We start from the raw sequence: 24,816 nt of genomic DNA, 5'->3' as shown, positions 1-24,816 counted from the left end.
TGATTCCACGGCAGAAGCCCAATTGGAATCAGGGAACTTCTAGATTCCCAGCTCAAAATCTTGGGCACCATGTGGCCCTCGCTCTACCTACAAAACTAGATTATATCCCAATTTCAGGGCTAGGCCACAGCTCAAAGGGAATGTATTGACTTGGCACAGAGAAGGTCCCAGTCTCAATCTCCGACAACTCCAGTTGAAAGGATCAGAAAGCTGGGGATGTGAATGACCTCTGCCCGACACCCTGGGGAGCAGCCAGTCAGAGGAGACAATGCGGATTATGGCAGACCATAAGAACATAAGAACAAGCCAGCTGGATCAGACCAGAGTCCATCTAGTCCAGCTCTCTGCTACTCGCAGTGGCCCACCAGGTGCCTTTGGGAGCTCACAGGCAAGATGTGAAAGCAATGGCCTTCTGCTGCTGCAGAGCACCTGGTCTGCTAAGGCATTTGCAATCTCAGATCAAGGAGGATCAAGATTGGTAGCCATAGATCGACTTCTCCTCCATAAATCTCCATAAATCTGTCCATAGGTCTGACTTTAGGAAAATGTGCCTACATGAGTTCTTGATAGGGAAAGCATTTGACTGGTATAGAGAGAAGCTAATAGCTATGGCGAGGCAGTGGTCTCTGGAGAGTGGGACGGACCTGTCAGCATGACCTTTGACCCGGGGGGTGTCACACACCAATAAGGTCAACAAGGCAGAATCTACGATACGAGTCAACAAGGGGAAATTAGGAAGTCCCGTTCGCAAGAGTCTAACCTCTGCTTTTGTGCTTCCCCAACGAAGGTGGAGGAGGTGAAAGACATCGTCAGGAACGAGATGAGCGACATGCACGGTGAGAAAGCCGACACAGGCTGTCCTCATTGAGACAGGCTGCCCCCAAGACTCCGGTGGGTCAGGTAAATTGGAGCAATTTGAATGCCGGCACAGCCTTGCAAAGCAAATTTCACCCCATTAGCTGCAAATGGGGCTGTTTTGCCAAGCCGGCTGGCTAGATGAATTCCAGCTCCGACTAGACACGAAGCCCCCGACCTTTTCCCTCGGTCTGCCGGAACCTGTCTTCTGGAAGCTTTCGCGCATTTTGCCTTTGGGTTTTTTAAGTGGCAGATCCCTTAATTTATTTTTCCTGTGTCTCTGGCTTTTGACACTTCAGAGACATCGGAGGCCCAACCTCTGTTTGCAGAAACCATCTCTGTCTAAAGGTTGTCTAAGAACCGTCCTGTATCTGGACATGCACCTGCCGGAAGTCCCTTCTTGGCTCCTGTCTGCAGGAGTTCAAAGCATCATACCTGGCATGGAGAAGGCCTGCTAGCATTTTGTGCTGGTCGGTAACCATGTGATTTGCCAATGGGCAGCAAGCAGGGAAAAAACAGACAAAACTTTTCAAATAGATTCAATTCCAGAAGCACCTTAGAGACCAAGAGGATTTGGGGGGGTACGAGTTTTCAAGACTCCCTTGAGTATAAGCTTTCGAGCGAAATGCTCCTTTCCAGACTCATTCTCCGGTTGTTTCCCCATGGTCAAAATATCCTGGGCTGAGCAAGAAAAATATCCCTGTGCAGCCAAGAATTCTGCACGGTTCCCAGTCCTAAAGCAGTCTTGCCCTGTGATATTCCCCTCATCGCAGGGTATTCAAAAGCTGTCAAATTGGAGGTTCTTTTTTAAAAATCCTGGGGTGAGCCTGCTACAGCCTGCTACTGTGCGAACACCAATCGGGAACAGGACCGGTTTATTTTTCCCACCCAGCCGCCTGATCTCCCTGTCTGACGTTCATTCAAGCTGCCACTCAAAAACAACAGCCAATAAGAATGCGGGACACCGGACGTGCTCAGATATGCTTCCAAAGTAAATACAGAAGTCCCGGGCTCGTGCAAAACAAGCGGGAGTATTTCCTCCCGGTCTTCACTGGATTCCTTCAAAAAACAGGCAGCCGTGCAGACAGACACCCCGAGATAAAATAGACCCGGGTTAAAAAAAACCCCGGCGGTACACAGGTATAATTTTGCCGTGTGGAAACAACCTCTTTGTGATGAGTCCAGGGCCTTGGTAACAAATTTCTCCCTTTCCTCTTTCCAGCTTGCGCCCGTGAGTTGGAGTCGGGAGCCCCGTTGAGCATGATATGCAGAAAACATTGCGCGCTATCCCAAGGGATAAGTATGAAACTCGAATTTCTGGGATGGAGAAGCAGGGCCAGGATTGGCCTGATTCGCAACAGTTGGGTAGCGCAGGGAGAACTGTCAGTCAACTCCCCCTCCCGTCCCTGACATATCTGTGCTGGGGGATATAACGCCTTGCCTGTTTTCATGTACTCCGTTCTGATAATATAAGTCAACATCTTTCCGATGCCTGCCACCAATGAATCAGAATTCTGCTTTCGAAGTATTGATTCTTTCACTGAGCGAGTTTGGGGGGGGGGGGGTGACAGAGAGAAGCAGAAGTAGTTTGACATTTCCTTCTGCAGACCTTTCCTCGGGGGGTCTCTCTTTCAAGTAGCTTTCGAGATCTGACAAGACTGGGCTATACCATACCACCTCCCCTTCCCTTCATGTACACAAAACTCTTTTATTTCTTTTCCTTTCATGTAGGCAAAAACTTTGACGTGGCAAACCAATCTGCAGATCCCAGCGTCGATGATCTAGCGGATCCCAGGAAAAGGGGGAAAAGGGCTCCAGTCTCCAAAAATCTGAGGACGACAAAACTATTCAACGGCGTAGAGAATGGGAACAAATCAGAGATGCTTCTTAGAGAACCGGCTCCCTCCATTCCAAGTAATTCTTCTTCGTATGTTATTGATCAATCAGTTGCTGTCATTTTTCATATCAATTGGCCAATCATGATATTGTTGAAGGCTTTCGCAGCCAGAATCGATTGGCAGTTGTGGGTTTTCTAGGTTGTGTTGATGTGGTCTGGTGGTTTTAGCTCCGAATGTTTGCTTCTGAAGTTGTCAGCCACAGATGTGGACAAAATGTTAAGAGCTAAAACCACCAGACCGTGGCCACACAGCTTAGAAAATCCACAACAGCCAATTGGTCAGTCACTTTATAAAAACTAGCAGTTTCATTTGACACAAATTCCTTATTTTTTGTTTCAGGCACATTTCTGCTTTTCTCATCTTTCTTGACTCCTTTCTCTTTTATATTTTTCTATGCATAACAGAGGGGTCGATCTCTTCAGAATGTTGTAAGCCTGCAAGACACAACAATCGTAAAAACAAAATAGATTTATAATTCAATAGGCTGTAGCCAGGTGCATTGTGAAAACTGGTTAAGCGTTCTTCAAATGATTTAATCTGCTCTAGCTCTGTTTCAAGTACACGAAGAAGAAGAGGAGGAGGAGGAGGAGGAGGAGGAGGAGGAGTGGTTTGGATTTATATCCCCCCTTTCTCACCTGCAGGAGTCTCAAAGGGGCTTACAAATTCCTTGCCCTTCCCCCTCACAACAAACACCCTGTGAGGTAGGTGGGGCTGAGAGAGCTCCGAGAAGCTGTGACTAGCCCAAGGTCACCCAGCTGGCGTGTGTGGGAGTGCACAGGCTAATCTGAATTCCCCAGATAAGCCTCCACAGCTCAGGCGGCAGAGCTGGGAATCAAACCTGGCTCCTCCAGATTAGATACACGAGCTCTTAACCTCCTACGCCACTGCTGCGAGAAGTGATGTTCGCACAGCTGCTTCAGCGAGGCAAGGGAAAACAGGCAGAGTCATTGCAGAGACGAGGAGAGTTTGGAGCACTGAGAGCAACAGCAGGGGAGAAGTGAAGGTCACAAGCAGGGGCACAAATGGTAAATGAGGGCAGAGAGATAGGACAACAGCAGTCTGCCTCGTGACTCACTGCACTCCCTCCTTGCATTGACACAAATGGTAGCCAGGATCAGTCCCACACAGTACCTTTTTTTTTTTACGACGTTCCAGGTCGTTTACATCAATCCTGCAGGCATGTTGGACATGGTGCATTTTGACTCAGGTGTGGTTGTGGGAGGTGAGCGTGGGAAACCCATGAAGCGCTGAGAAAAAACAACAGGAAGTTAAGGCTAATGGTGGCGCACTCCCACAACTGATGCACGAACTGACGTCCTCCTGACGCAACGGATTGTTGACACCCCAGCATTATGATTGCAAGCTGCCATGGCCCTGACCCACTTACTGCTTGGATCCACACGTGGGCATTATGAACAGCCTCTCGTTTAGAGTCCGGAAGAAAGAGGGGCAACTTTAGGATAGGGAGCCAGCTGTCAGTGGGGGGATCCAAAAATTTTAGTAACAGGTTCCCATGGTGGTGGGATTCAAACTGTGGCGTAGCGCCAATGGGGCTGGGCGGGGCACAGCGGGGGCGTGGCCGGGCATTCTGGGGGTGGGGCATTGCTGGGCGAGGCTGTGGCAAGGACGCAGCCACTGCGCCAGATCCTTGGTGAGGGAAAGCGAATGCCGCGCATGGCGCGAGCTGCCACCCTTTTCCAGTAGCACCTCCTGCTAGACTGCTTCAAGTTCTGCGCGCTACTGCTGAGAGGAGGGGCGTCACTAAGGCAAAAATCACGTGGCAAAATCACCAGTTAGTCACCCCCTCTCGGCACACACAAATAACTAGTAACCTACTCTCGGGAACCTGCGAGAACCTGCTGGATCCCACCTCTGCCAGCTGTCCTTGGAGAGAAACTGTGGCTCAGTGGTGGAGCCTTTGCTTCGCACGCAGAAGGACCCCGGTTCAGTCCCCAGTAACTCCAGTTAAAAGGATCAGGCCCTGACCTGGATGGGCCAGGTGAGCCTGATCTGGTCAGAACTCAGAAGCTGCTTAGTACTTGGATGGGAGGCACCAAGGAAGATGCAGAGGAAAGCAATGGCAAACCACCTCTGTCAGACTTTGGCCTTGAAAACACTGCTGGGTGTTAAGAACATAAGAACAAGCCTGCTGGATCAGACCAGAGTCCATCTAGTCCAGCTCTCTGCTACTCGCAGTGGCCCACCAGGTGCCTTTGGGAGCTCACGTGCAGGAGGTGAAAGCAAGGGCCTTCTGCTGCTGCTGCTCCCGAGCACCTGGTCTGCTAAGGCATTTGCAATCTCAGATCAAGGAGGATCAAGATTGGGAGCCATAGATCGACTTCTCCTCCATAAATCTGTCCAAGCTCCTTTTAAAGCTACCCAGGTGAGTGGCCATCACCACCTCCTGTGGCAGCATATTCCAAACACCGATCACACGTTGTGTGAAGAAGTGTTTCCTTTTATTAGTCCTAATTCTTCCCCCCAGCATTTTCAATGAATGCCCCCTGGTTCTAGTATTGTGAGAAAGAGAGAAAAATTTCTCTCTGCCAACATTTTCTACCCCATTAGAACTCCCTGGACTGTTCAGGGAAAGCATTTCTATTTTAGCAGAAGTCTTTATTCAGAAACAGCAGTTCAGGTAACATAGACCACCAGACAATTATTGACAGGAGGTGGTGATGGCCACTAACCTGGATAGCTTTAAAAGGGGCTTGGACAGATTGATGGAGGAGAAGTCGATCTATGGCTACCAATCTTGATCCTCCTTGATCTCAGATTGCAAATGCCTTACCAGACCAGGTGCTCAGGAGCCGCAGCAGCAGAAGGCCATTGCTTTCACATCCTGCACGTGAGCTCCCAAAGGCACCTGGTGGGCCACTGCGAGTAGCAGAGAGCTGGACTAGATGGACTCTGGTCTGATCCAGCTGGCTTGTTCTTATGTTCTTAACACCCAGCAGTGTTTTCAAGGCCAGAGTCTGACAGAGGTGGCTCGCCATTGCCTTCCTCTGGACTAGATGGACTCTGGTCTGATCCAGCAGGCTAGTTCTTATGTTCTTATGTTCTTATGTTCAGGGTGTAAATCCAAATTCTTGTTGTTGCTGTTGTTCACAGCTCAGCCCCTTCCGCACATGCAGAATAACGCACTTTCAATCCACTTCCACAATGGTTTGCAAGTGGATTTTGTTATTCCACACAGCTGCAATCTAGCGGCAAAGTGCATCGAAAGTGGAGTGAAAGTGCGTTATTCTGCATATGCGGAAGGGGCCAAAATCTTTTCACAGCTAAGACCTAGTTCTCCCAAATAACCTGTTTCTCTGTTGGGTATTGTACTGGACCACAAGAATGGGCTGTTTATGTGACTGAATAATCTCTCATACAAAAACATTCCACGAACATAGAAAGCTATCATGACAGTGGAAAGAGTTCTAAATTTGCTTGATACACTAGTTTTCAACTTGTAGGGGTTTTTTGTTCATTAGAGAAAAGCATTAAATCATGTCACGGGTGTGGGGACATGATAGAGGTTTATCAAATCATTTCAGGGTAGAGAGAGTAGGATCAAAAAAAATTCGACATCTCGCAAAATACTAGAACTCATCGGCATCCAATGAAGTTGATAGATGCTAGAATCAATATGGACAAAAGGAAATCTTTTTGTCACTGAACAAGTGGTTTACACAGTGGCGTATCTAGGCAAACTGGAGCCCTGGGGAAAACCTGAGTTTGATGCCCCCCCCCCCCCAATGGGCGGCCACCCTCCCCCACCATGACCAAACAATGATTTTTTCCACCCGGTCGTTTCGAAGTCACCATCACATTATAGAACATGTCCCAACTCACAAATCTGAACACAGCAATGGGCCATGCCACACAGCAGAAATAATTTTTTAAAACATTTTCAAAATGCTTTCAAAATGTTTTATTACTGCTATGGAAACATTTTATGGTGTTGTATCCAGTCCCCCCAATTGGGGGAAACAGCATCACTTTCAATGTTATTTAAACTGGGGACCCCAGATTCTCCCTTTAAATCCATGCCAAAGGGGGTGGATTTAATAATAATAACCTTTATTAGGCTTTGAGAGAATAAAAGCAAGCAAGCAAGCATTGGCAGGAAGGGGGTGGATTTAAAAGGAGAATCTGGGGAAATTTAGGGGGTACCTGCTGTCAGGGGTGCAATTATTAAGATAGCAGCACCAAAATTTCAGAGTATCTTCATGAGACCCTACTGATGATACCACCCAGGTTTGGTGAAGTTTGGTTCAGGGGGTCCAAAGTTATGGACCCTCAAAGGTGTAGCCCCATCTCCTATTAGCTCCCATTGGAAACAATGGGGATGGGGCACTCCCTTTAGGAGCCCATAACTTTGGACTCCCTAAACCAAACCTCACCAAACCTGGGTAGTGTCATCAGGAGAGTCTCCCAAAACATCCCTGAAATTTTGGTGCTGCAAGCCTAAAAACTGCACCCTCTGCAGGCCAAAAACGGAAAAAACACTGAAAATACAAAAGCCCACAAACGAACCTGCATTTTTGGTGCCCACCACAAGGAGGCGCCCTGGGCAACTGCCCACTTTGCCCAATGGGAGGAACACCTCTGGGTTTACACAGGGAATTCCTGCCAGAGGATATAGTGATGGCCACAGGCATACACAGTTTTAAAACAGAATTAGACAGATTTGTGGAGGGCAGGTTCATTTGTGGCCACTAGTCGTGGCGACTGAAGAGAAGATGAAGAGTTCGGATTTATATCCTGCTTTGTTCAACTGTAATGAGTCTCAAGGTGGCTTACAAACTCCTTTCCCTTCCTCTCCCCTCAACAGACACCTTGCGAGTAGGTGGGGCTGAGAGAGTTTGGAGAGGACTGTAACCAATCCAAGGTCACCCATCAGGTTTCAGGTGGAAGAGCAGGGAAACAAATCCAGTTCACCAGATAAGAGTATGCCGCTCTTGTGGAGCAGTGAGGAATCAAATCCAGTTCTCCAGATTAGAGGTCACTGCTCTTAAGGAGCAGCAGTGGCATAGGAGGTTCAGAGCTCGTGTATCTAATCTGGAGGAACCGGGTTTGATTCCCAGCTCTGCCGCCTGAGCTGTGGAGGCTTATCTGGGGAATTCAGATTAGCCTGTACACTCCCACACACGCCAGCTGGGTGACCTTGGGCCTAGTCGCTTGAAAAGCTTCTCAAGAGCTCTCTCAGCTCCCACCTACCTCACGAGGGTGTTTGTTGTGAGGGGGGAAGGGCAAGGAGATTGTAAGCCCCTTTGAGTCTCCTGCAGGAGAGAAAGGGGGGGATATAAATCCAAACTCTTCTTCTTCTTCTTAATCACTACACCAGGCTGGAAACTCCACATTCAGAGGCAGTCAACCTTTGAATCCCAGTTCCAGGATGCAACATAAAGGGAAGACGTTGAACTCTAGGCCCTGTTGTTGGACCCCAGAAGCCACTGTGGGAGACAGGATACTGGACTAGATGGACCCTCACTGGTCTGATACAGCAGGACTGTTCTTACATTTATGTTCCCCCACCCCCCCGAAGACTGAGGTGGCTGAGCCCTAACCAGTTTACCCTCTCACCAACTACTTGTGAGGCCTGCCCCTTCCCACACCAAACTGGACTGCGAAATAAACCGTGTTTCTTTTCCTTTCTGCTCAAAACTGAAGGGGGTCACACATAATCAGAAGAAGCGTGGGGAACTGGATGCTCCGGATGAACGCCTCCGCTTTATGCTAAGCGAAACAGTGTGAACCCCGGTGTTGCCTTCACACACGACAGGATCGCTCCAGCGGGCAATCCCATTACCATCCGAGGAGCGGGCACGGGAGCACGTCCATATCCTTCGCTGGGGGAAGATCGTGGAAAGCTGATCTAAATACTGACAGGGCTCCTCGTCGCCACTCTAGGGACAGCTGGTCTCGATTCTCTCCCTCGTTTCTCTTTCATCCTTCTCTACGAATCCCCGCTCTGTCACTCATCGACAATCTCCCCACCAACTCACTCGCCAGGGCTTCACTTTGCCTCTGACTAATGCCCAACTTTTTTGCCCGAGTGGACAAAAGCCATTAAGTCTCCTTTTTATTGCCGCTGATCCTTCCGCCACCCCACAATTGTTTCCGTGGCTTCTTTATCAAGAGCTTCTCATACGAGGGGGGAAATGATGTCTGCCCGTTACTGATCAATATTTAAATCGCCGCTAATCTATTTGTGTGCCCTCATTAACCACGCGTTTCCACTCGCTTCCCCGGCAGCGGCTCAGAGGAATAAGCTGGTAATGGGACCGTCTCGGCACCGGCAGTCACGAGCCCGGGGCCCATTACAAGGTGGAAAGTGCTGAATTAAATGGCATTTAAGAGAGTCACTTTCGCTGGCGAGGGTTACTTTTTATCACCAGGCTCACGAAGAGACGCCTGAGCAGGCGGACAGTTATCAACCAGTTTAGCGAAAATCCCTCCGGGAAGAAAATCGAACTTTCGGCCCCTGTTTAAATAAACTCGCCGAAAAGTCCAAAGATCTGCCAGCTCAGACACGCTTTTCACATGAGTGTCGGGATCCCCTCTGTAGTATAAGGAACCATTTGAGGAGGTGGCTTATACAAGAATTCTCCTGAAGAATTATTCTTTCAACTGCTTCTTAGGTTCTCACTAGGAGCTCTAAGTGCAAATGTCAAGTTTGAAGAAGAAGAAGAATTTGGATTTATATCCCCCCTTTCTCTCCTGTAGGAGACTCAAAGGGGCTTACAATCTCCTTGCCCTTCCCCCCTCACAACAAACACCCTGTGAGGTAGGTGGGGCTGAGAGAGCTCCGAGAAGCTGTGACTAGCCCAAGGTCACCCAGCTGGCGTGTGTGGGAGTGTACAGGCAAATCTGAATTCCCCAGATAAGCCTCCACAGCTCAGGCGGCAGAGCGGGGAATCAAACCCGGTTCCTCCAGATCAGAGTGCACCTGCTCTTAGCCACTGCTCTTAGCCACTACGCCACTGCTGCTCCCAGTGATGTCTGTTTTATTTCTTCCAGGCGAATTCTGATCCAGAGAGTACCTGGTTCAAATCTTACCCTCAGTAGCTCAGTTACAAATGATGGGGGGGGGTGTCTTGTGTTTCCTATTAGATCCTTGTATCCTGCCCATGGACGAGGGCTTCTGCCTCCACTACACGGTGCTCTGGTATTACCACCGAAAAGCAAACAATTGCCGGCCGTTCATCTTCGGGGGCTGCGGTGGGAACGCAAACCAGTTTCCTTCCAAACGGAAGTGCGAATTGTGGTGCAAGAAGGCGGCAGGCAGTAATGGTGGGATGAATGTTTCAACCGGAGGAGATAGAAAGATGCGGGAAAAGTGGGGGGAGGAAGGAGCCGCCCCCCGTTCAATTTCACTTATGTCTAGGGTCGACTGGTCTTCTCATGTGGGGTGGGGACCTTCTACTGGGAATTGTTAGCAGCCGCCACCACTCTGAATGGCAGTAGAAATTTCTTTCTAAATGTCTGAGTCATCTGCACCGTGGTATTATTTCTAGGGAAAAACAGAAAGTGGTGTTTGCATAGCTGTTATTCCACACACATGCAAAATATTTTGCATTGCAAGGAAATGACTGGTTTACGCCACTGGCGCAAGATGTACAACTTGTCTTGGGTTTCACCTCCTCAAGACGCAAGTGAGCAAGTTTAAGGAATCTCACAGAGCAGCTCTGGGAATGACGTAGTGGCGTAGGAGGTTAAGAGCTCGTGTATCTAATCTGGAGGAACCGGGTTTGATTCCCAGCTCTGCCGCCTGAGCTGTGGAGGCTTATCTGGGGAATTCAGATTAGCCTGTACACTCCCACACACGCCAGCTGGGTGACCTTGGGCTGAGATCACAGCTTCTCGGAGCTCTCTCAGCCCCACCCACCTCACAGGGTGTTTGTTGTGAGGGGGGAAGGGAAAGAAGATTGTCAGCCCCTTTGAGTCTCCTACAGGAGAGAAAGGGGGGATATAAATCCAAACTCTTCTTCTTCTTCTTCTTCTTCCCCTTGTGCTGGCTTAACACAAACCCTTCTCTGTCTTTTCTCTGTTCCTTGTTTATGGAAATCTGCAGGAAGCTGACCCAGTTGCAGAAGCGGAACTTCTGTGGGAAGAAGGGAAGAGCCTCGCCATTTCCAAGACAGAACAGTGAAATGACTCAGCATAAGCAGGATTTCTGCCACAGCGATGAAAGAAACATGACCCATGAAAGTTAACCCATTGGTCAGGGGGTGATCTGACTTCCTTGGTTTGTGTAGCATCTGTCCCACTAATGAAACCTTGGCACAAGCCCGCAGATCAGACTGACCAAGAGAGGTACCAGCAATTCTTTTCAACAGAGAGGTACAATAGTGTTTCCTAATTAAAATCGACTAGCAGGCAAGTAGGTTTTAATCTGCGCTAGTGTAACCTCTTTCTGTGGGTTCTGTGGGGCAGAACTTGGAATGAGTGTTCAACCACAATTTTTAAAAACAAAATGGCTTTACTTTCTTAACATATAACATCAAACCTCAACATTTAACATCACACTTCAAGGTCCTGTTCAGGTTGCATTTTCAAGTCCTTCTATTTACAGTCTACTGATGATACTGCCGAGTCCAATTCTTCTTTGCAAGTGGGTTGGCTCCTGAAGACTCCAAGGGCTTGATGAACAGGATTCAACACGATGAAGGTTTCCAGGAGAACTCTCACCCATTGCAACCACAAAAACCCTGAAACAATAAACTCCAATGTTTACAACATAGCAAAAACAAACAACTACCTTCCCAGTAGTTCCCAACAACATTGCAGTTACCTTAACAAGGTGTTAAGGGCTTATACAAACCAAGGTCCGAGTCTGGTAGCCTTGTCTCCTCCAAACTACATGAGGTCTGCAGCCTCTTGCTGCTTTGAGTCTCCACCCCTTACTGGGTCAACCCATTCTGAGCATGAGGGTTACACTAGCAACTACATATAATGACTTCGGATGAACCCAAGTAAATTGTTGATATACACAACTGAACGTGGCCCAATTGGAGCAATGTTTGATGTTGATACTCAGACGATGAGTTCGGAACAGAGGGGCAAAAAGAGCCAAGGACCCTTGAAGAGCCAGCTAATTCTGGCAAATTTTGGTAGGAGCCTTCTATTTTATTTTATTTTCTATTTTATTTTTTAAGTCTATATCCCATTTCTCTGCCTGCACAAGGGCCACGGAGGCGGCTAACAAATCAAAATATGTATGATAAAATTACATCTTAACACCATTAAAATCTAGCACACGCACACACGTACCCCAAGATGAGGGTCATAGGATGAGATGGAATGAGGGTTGGGATTTGTTGAACCCTCACCGTTCTGCATGGCTTTGCAAATTAGAACTGACCCATCCGTGTACTATTATTAGGCCTTTAAAGTAAAAAAAAAGACAGGCACTCACTCAACCTGTGTTCTTTTTTCCCCTTTAAGGGCTATGATTCTAATAAGTATAGGGAAGTCAATTGTGATAGACAAAACCATACAGGATGGAAAGAGTTGACCTCCTTCCACCCACCCCCCAGAATAACCTCAATCTGAATTCAGGCCCCACTTACCCACAACCACCCTTTGAAAACTACTAGCAAGATCCCATCTTGGATCTCTTTGGCGTCTGATCAACTTGGTTGTGTCTGTCTCCAACGAAAATGAGACCGACTGCCCACCCCATGAGTGGAATTTATTTGCAACTGCTAATTGTTCTTCATATGTAATGTGGTAGTTTCTATTAAAAACAGATTCAACAGTGTCTTCATTAACTGTGCCTCTGAAAACGCCCCGCGCCATTACTTTGCCTGCTTCCCGTGACCACCTCTGTTTCTTGCTAGGATCCAAGACCCGCTTCCAATATCGGGGTAGGGGCTAGAGAGCGGGAATGACAGCTGACCTCTGGCCCAGATGACAGAGTTCAGTATGCCTGGAGGGAATGGCTCCTTTGGAAAGGGGACTCTATGGGATAACACCCCAAAGAGGTCATTCCCCTCTTTAACCCAATCAGTATGACTCAGAAACGGACGCAATCCCACCTCGCAACACAAAGCAGAAGATGAGAATTGAGAGGTATCACTTTGGCTGGGGGGGGTTTTTTTTGGTACTCTACAGTGAAAGCACCGGCTAAGTTCCACCCCAGAACAGACATTTTTTGTGTGTGATGATAGATCTCTCCTCTCCTGGGACAGACATTCTGTGTGGGCTAAAAGGCTCACTTCTCTTCTCTGCTCTCATGCTCTGGGACTAACATTTTGTGTGTACCAAGAGGCTCTCTCCTCCTCTCCTTCCCCTTCCTCCCCTCCCCTCCCCTCCCCTCTCCATTCCCCTCCACTCCTTCCCTCTCCCCTCCCCTCCTCTCCTCCTCTCTCCATTCCTCTCCCTTCCTCTCCATTCCTCCTGTCCACTCCTCCCCCTCTCCCCCAGTCTCCATTGTTCCCCTTCTCTCCTCTCCACTCTTCTCCCCTCCTCTCCATTCCTTCCCTCACCTCCCCTCCCCTCCGTCTATCCTCTCCACTCCTCTACCCCCCACTCCTGCTCTCCTCCTCTCCTCTCCCCTCCCCTCCACTCATCCCCCTCTCCCCTCCCCTACTCCACTGCTCCCCTCCTCTCCTCTCCACTTCTCCCCTCCCCTCTCCCAGTCCTCCTCCCTCCTCCACCCTCTTTCTCCACCCTGCCCCACCGCCTCCCTCCCTCCCCCCCTCCCCCTCCCCCTCCTTTCTCCCCACTCCACCCAATCTCCCTCTCCACTTCTTTCTTCCCCTCCCCTCTCCATTCCATTCCATTCCCCTCCACTCCTTCCCTCTCCCCCCCCCCCCCCCCCCCTCCCTCTCCCTCTGTCTCTCCACACATTCCTCTCCCTTCCTCCACCCTCCCCCCTCCCCAGTCCATTTTCGTTCCCCTCTCCCTCCATTCCCCCTCACCCTCCCTCCCTCCCATTTCCATCCTTCCTTAATCTCTACCCCCCACCCTGCCCCTCCTCCCTCCCCCCCTCCCCCTCCATCCATCCCCCCCCCTCCCCCTCTACCCACCCCCCTCCCTCCCTCCACCCTCCCCCACCTCTCTCCTCCCCCTCCCCTCCCCTCCTCTCCTCTCCACTCCTCCTCTCCAGTCCAGTCCTCTCCTCTCCTCCCGCTCCACTCCCCTTCTCTCCACTGCTGCCCTAATCGCCTCCTCTCCTCTCCTCTCCACTCTTCTCCTCTACTCCACTCCACTGCTCCTCTCTCTACTTCTCTTTCCTCCCTTCCCCTCCTCCTCTCTCTCCTCTCCTCCCCTGCCAGGCCTGTAGCCACAGCGGTATAAAAGCAGGCTGGGCCCCATCAATCATTTGTCATGCCCCTTCAGCACTTCGGTTGGTATGAAATCCATCACATGTCTTTCAAGTGAAAATTCTCCATGTAAAATAAGGAAGGAGCTGAGGTTTAAAAAAAGATGTTAATCCTATCCTAAATCTTCCAAATGTGAATTTCCTATGCATCTGGTTAGAACTGAATTAGCAGTTAGCATGGCTGAAGTGTCCTAATTTTAAAAGCCTGAGGGGTAACAGAGGATGTGTACTTTTCTAATTTTTGTAATCCTAGTCGTATTGCATTACTTATTAGATCTCTCATGCAATTCAATTGTGTTGCTTACGCCATGTATCCACCTTGAGTCTCAGGTACAAAATTGGTAAATGAATAATAAAACACAAATAAATAACAATAAAGGAAATGAATATTGATGGCCTGGCCACCATTGTACCCATATGCCCACCCCCACCCCTTAATGAAATTTTTCTGGCTACTGGCCTACCCTGCCCTTTCCTCTCCTCTCCACCCTGGGACTAGCATTTTGTGCGTCCCAAGAGGCTCCTTTCTCTAATTTTCTCTTCCCTTACCCTTCCCGTGGCATACCAGGTGCTGCTATTCCAGTGGTGGCGAACCTATGGCACTGGTGCCAGAGGTGGCACTCAGAGCCCTTTCTGTGGGCACGCGTACACAGAGTTCATCATGTGGGGGGCGGAAAATCACACACCCACACACACACACATCTAGGCTGGCCTGGGCACGATCCTTTACCTGGGAGTAAGCTCGGTTGCTGGCAATGGGGCTTGCTTCTGAGTAAACCCTCCTAGGGTCGTGATTCACCCATTCGAAGTGTTGCACGGTTGCTTCACCAAGCTTACTCCAGAGTAACACGAGCCTTGGAGCCAACTGTTTTTTCTAAAAATCTCAGTATTCAGGCTAAATTGCCGGGTTGGCACTTTGCGATAAATAAGTGGGTTTTCGGTTGCAGTTTGGGCACTCGGTCTCGAAAAGGTTCGCCATCACTGCGCTATTCTGTACCTGATTGTGGCATTGACCCCTGGGGAACTCCTTTGAACATAGAAAACTGTTGTGTTAGAAAGTTAGAGTGAACCTCTTCTCCTTGACACAGGGGTGTAGCTAGGGTAAATGGAGCCCGGGGCAAAATCTGAGTTTTGCGCCCCCCCCCCCCCATTTGGGCAGCATCCCTCCCCCACCACGACCAAACAACATTTTTTGCACCAGGTCATCTCAAAGTCACCATTGCATTATAGAACATGCCCCAACACACAAATCTGAACACACCCAGGGCTCCCTAGTTTAAACAACATTGAAAGTGATGCTATTTTTTGAAGGCGGGGAATCCACCCTGAAACAGCATCACTTTTAATGTTTAAACTTTTAATGTTTAAACTACAGAGCCCAGATTCTCCTTTTAAATCCACCTTAAGGGGATACTCTGGGCTCCCTAGTTTAAAAAATATTGAAAGTGATGCTGTTTCAGGGTAGATTCCCCACCCCAAACTGCATCATTTTCAATGTTGGTTATTGTGGGTTTTCTGGGCTGTGTGGTCGTGGTCTGGTGTATCTTGTTCCTAATGTTTCACCTGCATCTGTGGCTGGCATTTTCAGAGGTGTATCACAGAGAGAAGTCTATTATACACTGTGTCCAGCCTTCTCTTATAACAGACTTCTCTCTGTGATACACTTCTGAAGATGCCAGCCACAGATGCAGGCGAAATGTTAGGAACAAGATCTATCAGACCATGGCTACACAGCCTGTAAAACTCACAACTACCAGTTGAATCTGGTTTTTGAAAGCCTTCAACAATACTTTTAATGTTTTTTTTTTAATCTAGGGAGCCCAGATTCTCCCTTTAAATCCACTCCAAAGGAGGTGGATTTAAAGAGAGAACCTGGGGAAAATTTGAGGGTGCCTGTTAAGGGAGCAATGTTTAAGCTAACAGTACCAAACTTTTAGGCTATCTTCAGAAGACTCTCCTGATTAAACCACCCAGGTTTAGTGAAGTTTGGTTCAGGAAGCCCAAAGTTATGGACCCTCAAAAGGGTAGCCCCATCTACCATTAGCTCCCATTGGAAACAATGGAGGATGGAGCACCCCTTTTGGGGGTCCATAACTTTGGACCCCCTGAACCAACCTTCACCAAACCTGGGTGGTATCAGCAGGAGACTATCCTTATGATACCACCTAGGTTTAGTGAAGTTTGATTCAGGGGATCCAAAGTTATGGACCCTCAAAATGGTAGCCCCGTTTACTATTAGCTCCCATTGGAAATAATGGAGTATGGGGTCACCCATTTTGGGGGTCCATAGCTTTGGACCCCCTGAACCAAACTGCACCAAACTTGGCTGGTATCATCAGGAGAGTCACCTGACAATAGTCTGAAAGTTTGGTGCTGCTAGCCTAAAAACTGCGCCCCCTGCAGGCCAAACATGGGAAAAACCCTGAAAAATAGAAAAAGCCACTAACGAACCTGCAATTTTTGCGCCCACCACAAGGTGGCGCCCGGGGCACTTGTCCCCGGATGTCCCCATGGTAGCTACGCCTCTGCCTTGACATCCTAGATTTCTTTGAGCAGATTTTCCCCCTCTGAAGAACTGAATCACGCAAACCTCATGAGTCATACAAATCCCACTACACCATTTAGATTTTCATAGCTGCGTCCTTACAAGGCACAGGTGTTAGGAACGGCACAAGAGACTCTTGTTTTTATGCGCGAGGGTCTATTCATCGCGCAGCAATCTGACGAGATGGACAACACGGAGAACCCGGTATAACCTGCTGGACAAGAAATCTGTCCTAATATGAAATGTTTATTGCATTGATTTACTATCTCGACGGATAGGGCAGGGCTGAATTATTACGGGAAGGCGTCTTCTGGAGCCTCCATTACCATGTTTCGTTGGAAATGTCAGAGCACTGTAATTGAGTTTCTCTGGCTTATTTGATTGCTCGATAGAAGATGACGTGAAGGACCGGAGCGAGCAAAACAGAGGGCGCGTCGCTTATATGGACCTCCGGGCAAAGAGAGGGAGGCTTTTCGCCAGAGCGGGTTTGGATTCCATTACTGTTCCGTTGCCTTTTGAAAATGGAGAGCAAAGCACGCCGGCCCTCGCTTGCCCAAAGGCAGGCTGACTAAAGCACGGAGAATCGATTCACCGTCCTTTTGCACAAGTGGTCTAAACCTACACTTAAGGGGGACTTCTCAAAGTTTTGATTAGATCTTTTGTTGGTTGCCTCCTTGTCCCTGGAGGTATTTTTGTGACCTTTCCTGCAAAGCTTTAACACTGTGATCCTAAACACTCGCACAATCTAGAAAGTGCTATTTTCAACTGCAGCGGATTACTCACTCAGGCTGTTCCCCGCCCTCACCGTACTCTGGTGCGAAAAGCCACAGAGGCCCCTTCCGCACATGCAGAATAACGCACTTTCAATCCACTTTCAGTGCACTTTGAAGCTGTGCGGAATAGCAAAATCCACTTGCTTTTCTGAAGAGAAAAAGAAGAAGAGTTTGGATTTCTTTCCCCCCTTTCTCTCCTGCAGGAGACTCAAAGGGGCTGACAATCTCCTTGCCCTTTCCCCCTCACAACAAACACCCTGTGAGGTAGGTGGGGCTGAGAGAGCTCCGAAGAACTGTGACTAGCCCAAGGTCACCCAGCTGGTGTGTGTGGGAGTGCACAGGCTAATCTGAATCCCCCAGATAAGCCTCCACAGCTCAGGCGGCAGAGCTGGGAATCAAACCCAGTTCCTCCAGATTAGATACACAAGCTCTTAACCTCCTATGCCACTGCTGCTCCCTTCTGACTTTCTCTCTACACGTTCTGGCTATTTGTTTGAATTCCTCTTTGGTGATTTCCCCCTTTTTCCCTTTCTTGTACAAATCTCTTTTAAATCTCAGCTTAGTTGAAAGTCCTTTAGACCGCCATCCTGGTTTCCTTAGACACCTCCCATTTTTCCTCCTCATTGAGACAGTTTGTGCCAAATTGTGCCTTCAAGACCTCACTTTTAAGAAACTCCCATCATGCACTCCTTTTAGTATTATTAACCATGAGATTACACCTAGTAGTCTATTAAGTTTACTACAATCAGCTTTGTAGTAGCAGTGGCGTAGGAGGTTAAGAGCTTGTGTAGCTAATCTGGAGGAACCGGGTTTGATTCCCCGCTCTGCCGACTGAGCTGTGGAGGCTTATCTGGGGAATTCAGATTAGCCTGTGCGCTCCCACACATGCCAGCTGGGTGACCTTGGGCTAGTCACAGCTTTTCGGAGCTCTCTTAGCCCCACCTACCTCACAGGGTGTTTGTTGTGAGAGTGGAAGGGCAAGGAGATTGTAAGCCCCTTTGAGTCTCCTGCAGGAGAGAAAGAGGGGATATAAATCCAAACTCTTTTCTTCTTCTTTCTTAAAGTCTAGAATGCATGTCTGACTATTCTGGGCATCCTCTTTTCACTGCATAACAAACTCCAGGAGAACATGGTCACTCCCACCTAAGGATCCTGCCACTTCCATCTCATAAATCAGGTCCTCATTGTTGGTTAGGAGCAGATCTAAAATAGTCAATTCCTTCCTTGCCTCTTCCACCTTCTGAACCATGAAACTGAGGAATTTGTTGGACCTTAGTCTCGACAGAGTTTGACTCCCAACAAACATCAGGATAATTGAAATCTCTCCCATTACTACTACTTCTTTCCTTTCTGAAATGGTCCATCTATTCCTTGAAGGCATCATCCAACGCTTCAGTCTCGCTTGAGGGTCTGTAATAGATCACGTTTCTCTCTCCCTTAATTTTTACCCACATGCTCTCAACCTGGTTCCCAAGATGTAAGTCATCGCCCTGCTCACAGGTGTAATCATCCCTGATGTATAACGCTCCTCCTCCTTTCCTAGTCTATTTCTTTCCTGGTCTATTTCTCTGAAATATACCCCTCAATCATGAGACCCATCCCACCAGGTTTCAGTGCTGCCTATTATTGTCATATTTCCTTTGCTGTGTTAGGAATTCAAGTTCACCTTGTTTATTTACCATGCTCTGTGCATTAGTGTGGAGACGTCTAAAGTCACGGTTCATTCCCCCTGGCTGCTTGTTTAAGGTTTTTTTCCGTCCCACAGTTGGATTCCTTATCTGTTTGCTCAGTTTCTCTATAACCTTCGGACTGTTATCTCTAACACTTGTGCCCACTTGAATACTGTCTCCCTCCCCCACTGGTGTAGTGGTGGGTTAGGATCCTGGGCAACCTCGGCTTGAATCCCTCCTTCTACAAGGAAGGTGAGCTTGGGTTCGTCACAAATTTCAGCCTGGCCTATCTCGCAGGGTTGTTGTGATAAACTGGAGAGGGAAGGACAGTGTTCTAATAGCCACTTCAAATCTTGACAGGGGAGAAAAGGGGGTTCTAAATTAAAGCAATGCAAATCTAATGCAGGCTTGCATGAAAAGATGAAACTTGCCAGCCTCCTTAACTATTGATCCCTGTCCAGAGGCATACCAGGGGGAAATGGTGCCAGGGGCAACACCTGGTCAGCCCCCCCGGTGCCCCACTTACTTTAGCCAGCAGAGGAGGGCAGCAGCAGTCCTGGGCAGCCTGGCGGGGCTGGGCTGAGGGGCGCCTGGCACGCCCACAGCAGGCTCCCAGCCTGGGCATGGGCGCCTCTCTGCGGGAGGGATGTGGGGTGATTTTTCACCCCCCACATGATCTAGTGGGTGACACCCGGGGTCAGTTGACACCCCCCCATGGTCCTCTGGCAGATACGCCATTGTCCCAGTCACGACACGCATTTCCCACTAATCTGAACCGGTGACAAAGAAGTTAATTCCCTGAATTTGATGCTGATGTGCTTCTCTAGAATTTTCGTTCCTCAGCATGGCCTCTGTCCATCCATTTACACACTGGCTACTGAGACTCCTTCAGTCAGAACTCCATCTTCCGTTACATCAACCGCCCCATTATCGAATTATCCCATCAAACTGTCCTCGTCACAAGCGTCTGAGGACTCATTATCTCTCCTCCGAGGCGACTAAGAATTGTCCTCTCCCATCAGAGACCCGCTTTAAGTCCGAGCCTCCACCTCCTCCTCCTCTGATTTTGAACGAGACAAGAAGGATTAGTGATGTGAATGCAACCTGTCATCGCGCCGTAATGAAATCTGCTCTGAATGCAAATGAGGGCAAATGGTTGCAATCACAGGGCTACCCCTCTGATAATCCGATTCCAGTGTCGGAAATCGGAACATCTCCTCTGCAATCCTCAAAACTCCTTTGCGCTCTCATTAGAATGCCAGAGCACCTGGTAAATCCTATCAAAAAACCATTAGCGTCACTGTACGGAGGAAGAGAAGCCGGAGCTATTATCATGATGTTGTTTCACGCTGTCCGTTTTTCCATGTTGTTGGTAGTTCCAGGGGCAGCAATTACAGGATGTGTTTCCTAGTGAGGGGAGGCAGCGGGATCTTGGTGTCTCTTTGTAATAGATGTTTACATGCGGAACATAGCAAAATTGGTAAGCAGTCAGGCAGTGCTAGTCCTCAAAGTTGCGTCTCAAAACCACGCACCATCCTTCTTATAGGATTCCTGCGCCTCCCCCTTACCAACTGTCTGCAGAAGTGCAGACTCCTGTCTCCTTTTGTCTGCCAAACTTTCTCAGGCATCGTCACCGGCATGAGGGGCTTGATAGACCAGATATGTTTGGCAGCTCATAGTCACTAGCCAGCGAAAGCCCTACATGGCCTCTTACCAGGCTATCTGAAGGACCATCTCGGCCCATACGTTCCTCTCCTGGAATTAAGGTCACAGGGAGAACACTGAGCCCATCAATCAAACAAGGTTGTCTGGTGGGCTCACAAGAGAGAACCTTAGAATCATAGAGTTGGAAGAGACCACAAGGGCCATCAAGTCCAACCCCCTGCAATGCAGGAACACACTATCAAAGCACCCCTGATAGATGGCCATCCAGCCTCTCTTTAAAAACCTCTGAAAGGAGACTCCACTACACTCGAAGAAGAAAAAGAAGAAGAAGAAGAAGAAGAAGAAGAAGAAGAAGAAGAAGAAGAAGAAGAAGAAGAAGAAGAAGAAGAAGAAGAAGAAGAAGAGGGAGGGAGGAGGGAGGAGGAGGAGGGAGGAGGGAGGAGGGAGGAGTTTGGATTTATATCCCCTTTCTCTCCTGCAAAGGAGACTCAAAGGGCTTACAATCTCCTTGCCCTTCCCCTCTGACAAACACCCTGTGGTGGGTGGAGACTGAGAGAGCTCCGAGAAGCTGTGACTAGCCCAAGGTCACCCAGCTGGCATGTGTGGGAGTGCACAGGCTAATCTGAATTCCCCAGATAAGCCTCCACAGCTCAGGCGGCAGAGCTGGGAATCAAACCCGGTTCCTCCAGATTAGATACACGAGCTCTTAACCTCCTACGCCACTGCTGAGGCAGCGTATTCCACTGTCCAACAGCCCTGACAGGAAGTTCTCCCTAATGTTTAAATGGAATCTCTTTTCCTGCACCTTGAATCCATTATTCCATGTCCTAGTCTCTGAGGCAGCAGAAAACAACATTGGCATCCAACTCAGTTACCTACCTGTAATAATGAATTATAATTCTCACATTCGTTCAGGACTATATTCTAATGCGGAAACGTACAATTTTCTCAAGCGCTGCACCTCAACTGACCGTACTAACATCTTTTTCTGAGACAGAGTATCACACCGCCAGTGCTAAAAGCTAAAGGAGCAGCAGTGGCGTAGGAGGTTAAGAGCTCGTGTATCTAATCTGGAGGAACCGGGTTTGATTCCCAGCCCTGCCACCAGAGCTGTGGAGGCTTATCTGGGGAATTCAGATCAGCCTGTACACTCCCACACACGCCAGCTGGGTGACCTTGGGCTAGTCACAGCTTCCCGGAGCTCTCTCAGCCCCACCTACCTCACAGGGTGTTTGTTGTGAGGGGGGAAGGGCAAGGAGATTGTAAACCCCTTTGAGTCTCCTGCAGGAGAGAAAGGGGGGATATAAATCCAAACTCCTCCTCCTCCTCCTCCTCCTCCTCCTCCTCTTCTTCTTCTTCATCAATCAAAAAGAAGTGCAAACTAAAACTGTCTTCGTCCACTTCCTGAAGATTGACAACGAGGAGGCCAGGTAGGTTGCTCAATAACTGTGGGGCTGCCACTGAAAAGCACACACTTGTGTACCCACCAAATGAACATCTTTAATTGGCAGGAAGGCAAGGAAATCTCCGCTGCGCTAATTTCTAAGCCCTATGGAAATTCAGCGGGACTTAATATTTCAAGACAGCCCTTAAACAAAATGAAAGTCTGTTGGCACGATAAGATTTATTGCAGTATTAGCTATCTTGGGGGTTTGATTCCACATCTTTGCTGCCTGAGGGCATGATCCGTGAACCGGTACGCCGCATGAGCCTTGGCACATTTACTCAGAGCCACAGATTCGGTGGGTTTTATTTCCTAGTAAATATACTCAGGCTTGTAATCATGCCGCCCAATCTTCGTGACGTTTACTCTGAAGCGAGTTCCATTGACTGCATTGGGGCTTACTCACAAAGAAGTATCCAAAGGGTTGCATTCCGGTCCACATGAAGGCCAAACGATGCAATACACAGTTTCTAGGAGCTATTGTTTCTCTGGTGGGGAAATAGAGGAAACAATGCAAATGGATGGACAATGTCCAAATGTATTGTCGAAGGCTTTCACGGCCAGATTCAGAGGTGGGATGCAGCCTATTCGCACCTATTCGGTAGAACCGGTTACTAAATTTTTCTCAGTTCGGAGAACCAGTTATTAATGATTAACTCCACTAATGATTAACTCCACTAGGAGCAGCAGTGGCGTAGGAGGTTAAGAGCTCGTGTATCTAATCTGGAGGAACCGGGTTTGATTCACAGCTCTGCCGCCTGAGCTGTGGAGGCTTATCTGGGGAATTCAGTTTAGCCTGTGCACTCCCACACATGCCAGCTGGGTGACCTTGGGCTAGTCACAGCTTCTCGGAGCTCTCTCAGCCCCACCTACCTCACAGGGTGTTTGTTGTGAGGGGGGAAGAGCAAGGAGATTGTAAGCCCCTTTGAGTCTCCTACAGAAGAGAAAGGGGGGATATAAATCCAAACTCCTCCTCCTCTTCTTCTTCTTCTTCTTCTTCTTCTTCTTCTTCTAGTGTAAGTGGATTTATATGTGTGCAATAACAATGAAAAAATAACTTTGAGTAAATGTTGCTTTGAATTATTGTAAATGATGTCTACATACAAATCCAGGTCAATGCGCCAATTTTGAATTTTTGAGTTGTTCGGTTCTATTGCATTGTGCTTGGCACACTGTTTTCTATCTTGTGGGCTGTCATGGCATCCTGGTTATCCACGCTTTTTTTGACAGCAAGCAAAACTCCTAAGGCGACAGTCCTAAGCTTCGAGTGTTTGGAGGAAATGGGTGTCCCTCTTCCCCCAAACATGGCAAGGAGGGCATCTCAAACGGTGAAGAGCTTTTCATGCTACCCAAAAAAACCAAAATTGGCACAAGAGTAGCCCAGTACAGGCCAATAAATGGAACAATCTGAAAAGGAAACATTTTAACCAGAGGTGGGATCCAGCAGGTTCTTACAGGTTCCCGAGAGTGGGTTCCTAATTATTTGTGTGTGCCGAGAGGGGGTTACTAATTGGGTCTGCTTTTCCGTTAGAAATCCCATTAGGTCCAAAAATCATCAAGTCCCGTTGTTTCCTATGTGGCTGGTTAGCGAAGGTAGAAAACGGGATAATTCTCCCTGTTGGGCTGTTTTAAAAACATGTTTGAGAAATATGGTAAAGTTCCTTGTTTCAGGAAAGTATCCTTCTTTTGATTTCTAGAAACAAAATTAAGTATTTGAAAGTATGAAGTATTTGACAGGCAGTCAGTTAGAGGAGAAGTAGTTGTTTCTGTTGGCCGTAGACGATAGAACTTGCTAGAATGAGTTTAAATGATGGACAGAAAGAGACCAGCTGGGAATTAGGAACTTTTTTTTTACAGTAAGAGTTTTTTTACAGTAACAGAGAAATTATTAATGCCCCGCCCCCGAATGCCCGGCCACGCCCCGTCATGCCCCGCCCAGCCCCATTGGCGCTACGCCACTGTTTGAATCCCACCACCATGGGAACCTATTAATGCCCCGCCCCGGAATGCCTGGCCACGCCCCCGTCGTGCCCCGCCCAGCCCCATTGCCGCTACGCCACTGTTTGAATTCCACCACCATGGGAACCTGTTACTAACATTTTTGGATCCCACCACTGATTTTAACACCTAACCACCAAAACACGGGGACTGAGTTTTACCTCATGATTGCAAATTATTTTACCTCATCGCCACCTCCAGAAGGTCACTAAGCACTGTGTGAAAAAGCACTTGCCTCAGAGGCCAATCCTGAGTTGTAGTATTATGGGACAAAAGACTCTCTGTCCGCTTTCTCCATAATGTGGACATTTTATTTACTTATTTGCTCCTGCGCTTGCGTCAATTCTACCTCACCTTTCTCCATAACGACTTACACCATTCTCCTCTTGCCCATTTTATCCTCACAACGACTCCATGAGGTAAATTAGTCAGAGAAGGTGTGACCGGCCTAAGTGAGCTTCCGTGGCACAGCAGGGATTCGAACCGGAGTTTGACCCGTGGTGGCGAACCTTTGGCACTCCAGATGTTATGGACTACAATTCCCATCAGGCCCTGCCAGCATGGCCAATTGGCCATACTGGAAGGACCTGATGGAAATTGTAGTCCATAACATCTGGAGTGCCAAAGGTTCGCCACCACTGTACACCT

General features: G+C 48.4%; 1 protein-coding gene across 1 annotated transcript in view; it reads left to right on the top strand.

Annotated features, from left to right (window-relative positions):
* Positions 1–11,268, top strand: part of LOC125435100 (collagen alpha-1(VII) chain-like) — a 38,538-nt gene extending 27,270 nt beyond the window's left edge. Inside the window, exons 10-14 of the mRNA XM_048501145.1 lie at positions 788–836; positions 2,078–2,086; positions 2,587–2,769; positions 9,858–10,028; positions 10,819–11,268. Of these exons, the coding sequence (XP_048357102.1) occupies positions 788–836; positions 2,078–2,086; positions 2,587–2,769; positions 9,858–10,028; positions 10,819–10,826 (420 nt within the window). The 3' untranslated portion in view covers positions 10,827–11,268. The remainder of the gene's footprint in view (positions 1–787; positions 837–2,077; positions 2,087–2,586; positions 2,770–9,857; positions 10,029–10,818) is intronic.
* The last annotated feature ends 13,548 nt before the right edge of the window (positions 11,269–24,816 follow it).

The sequence above is a fragment of the Sphaerodactylus townsendi genome, linkage group LG06 (genome assembly GCF_021028975.2).
Source record: "Sphaerodactylus townsendi isolate TG3544 linkage group LG06, MPM_Stown_v2.3, whole genome shotgun sequence".
Lineage (NCBI taxonomy): Eukaryota > Metazoa > Chordata > Lepidosauria > Squamata > Sphaerodactylidae > Sphaerodactylus > Sphaerodactylus townsendi.
The sequence above is the reverse complement of the archived record's forward strand: the minus strand, read 5'-3'. Positions and strand labels throughout refer to the sequence as shown.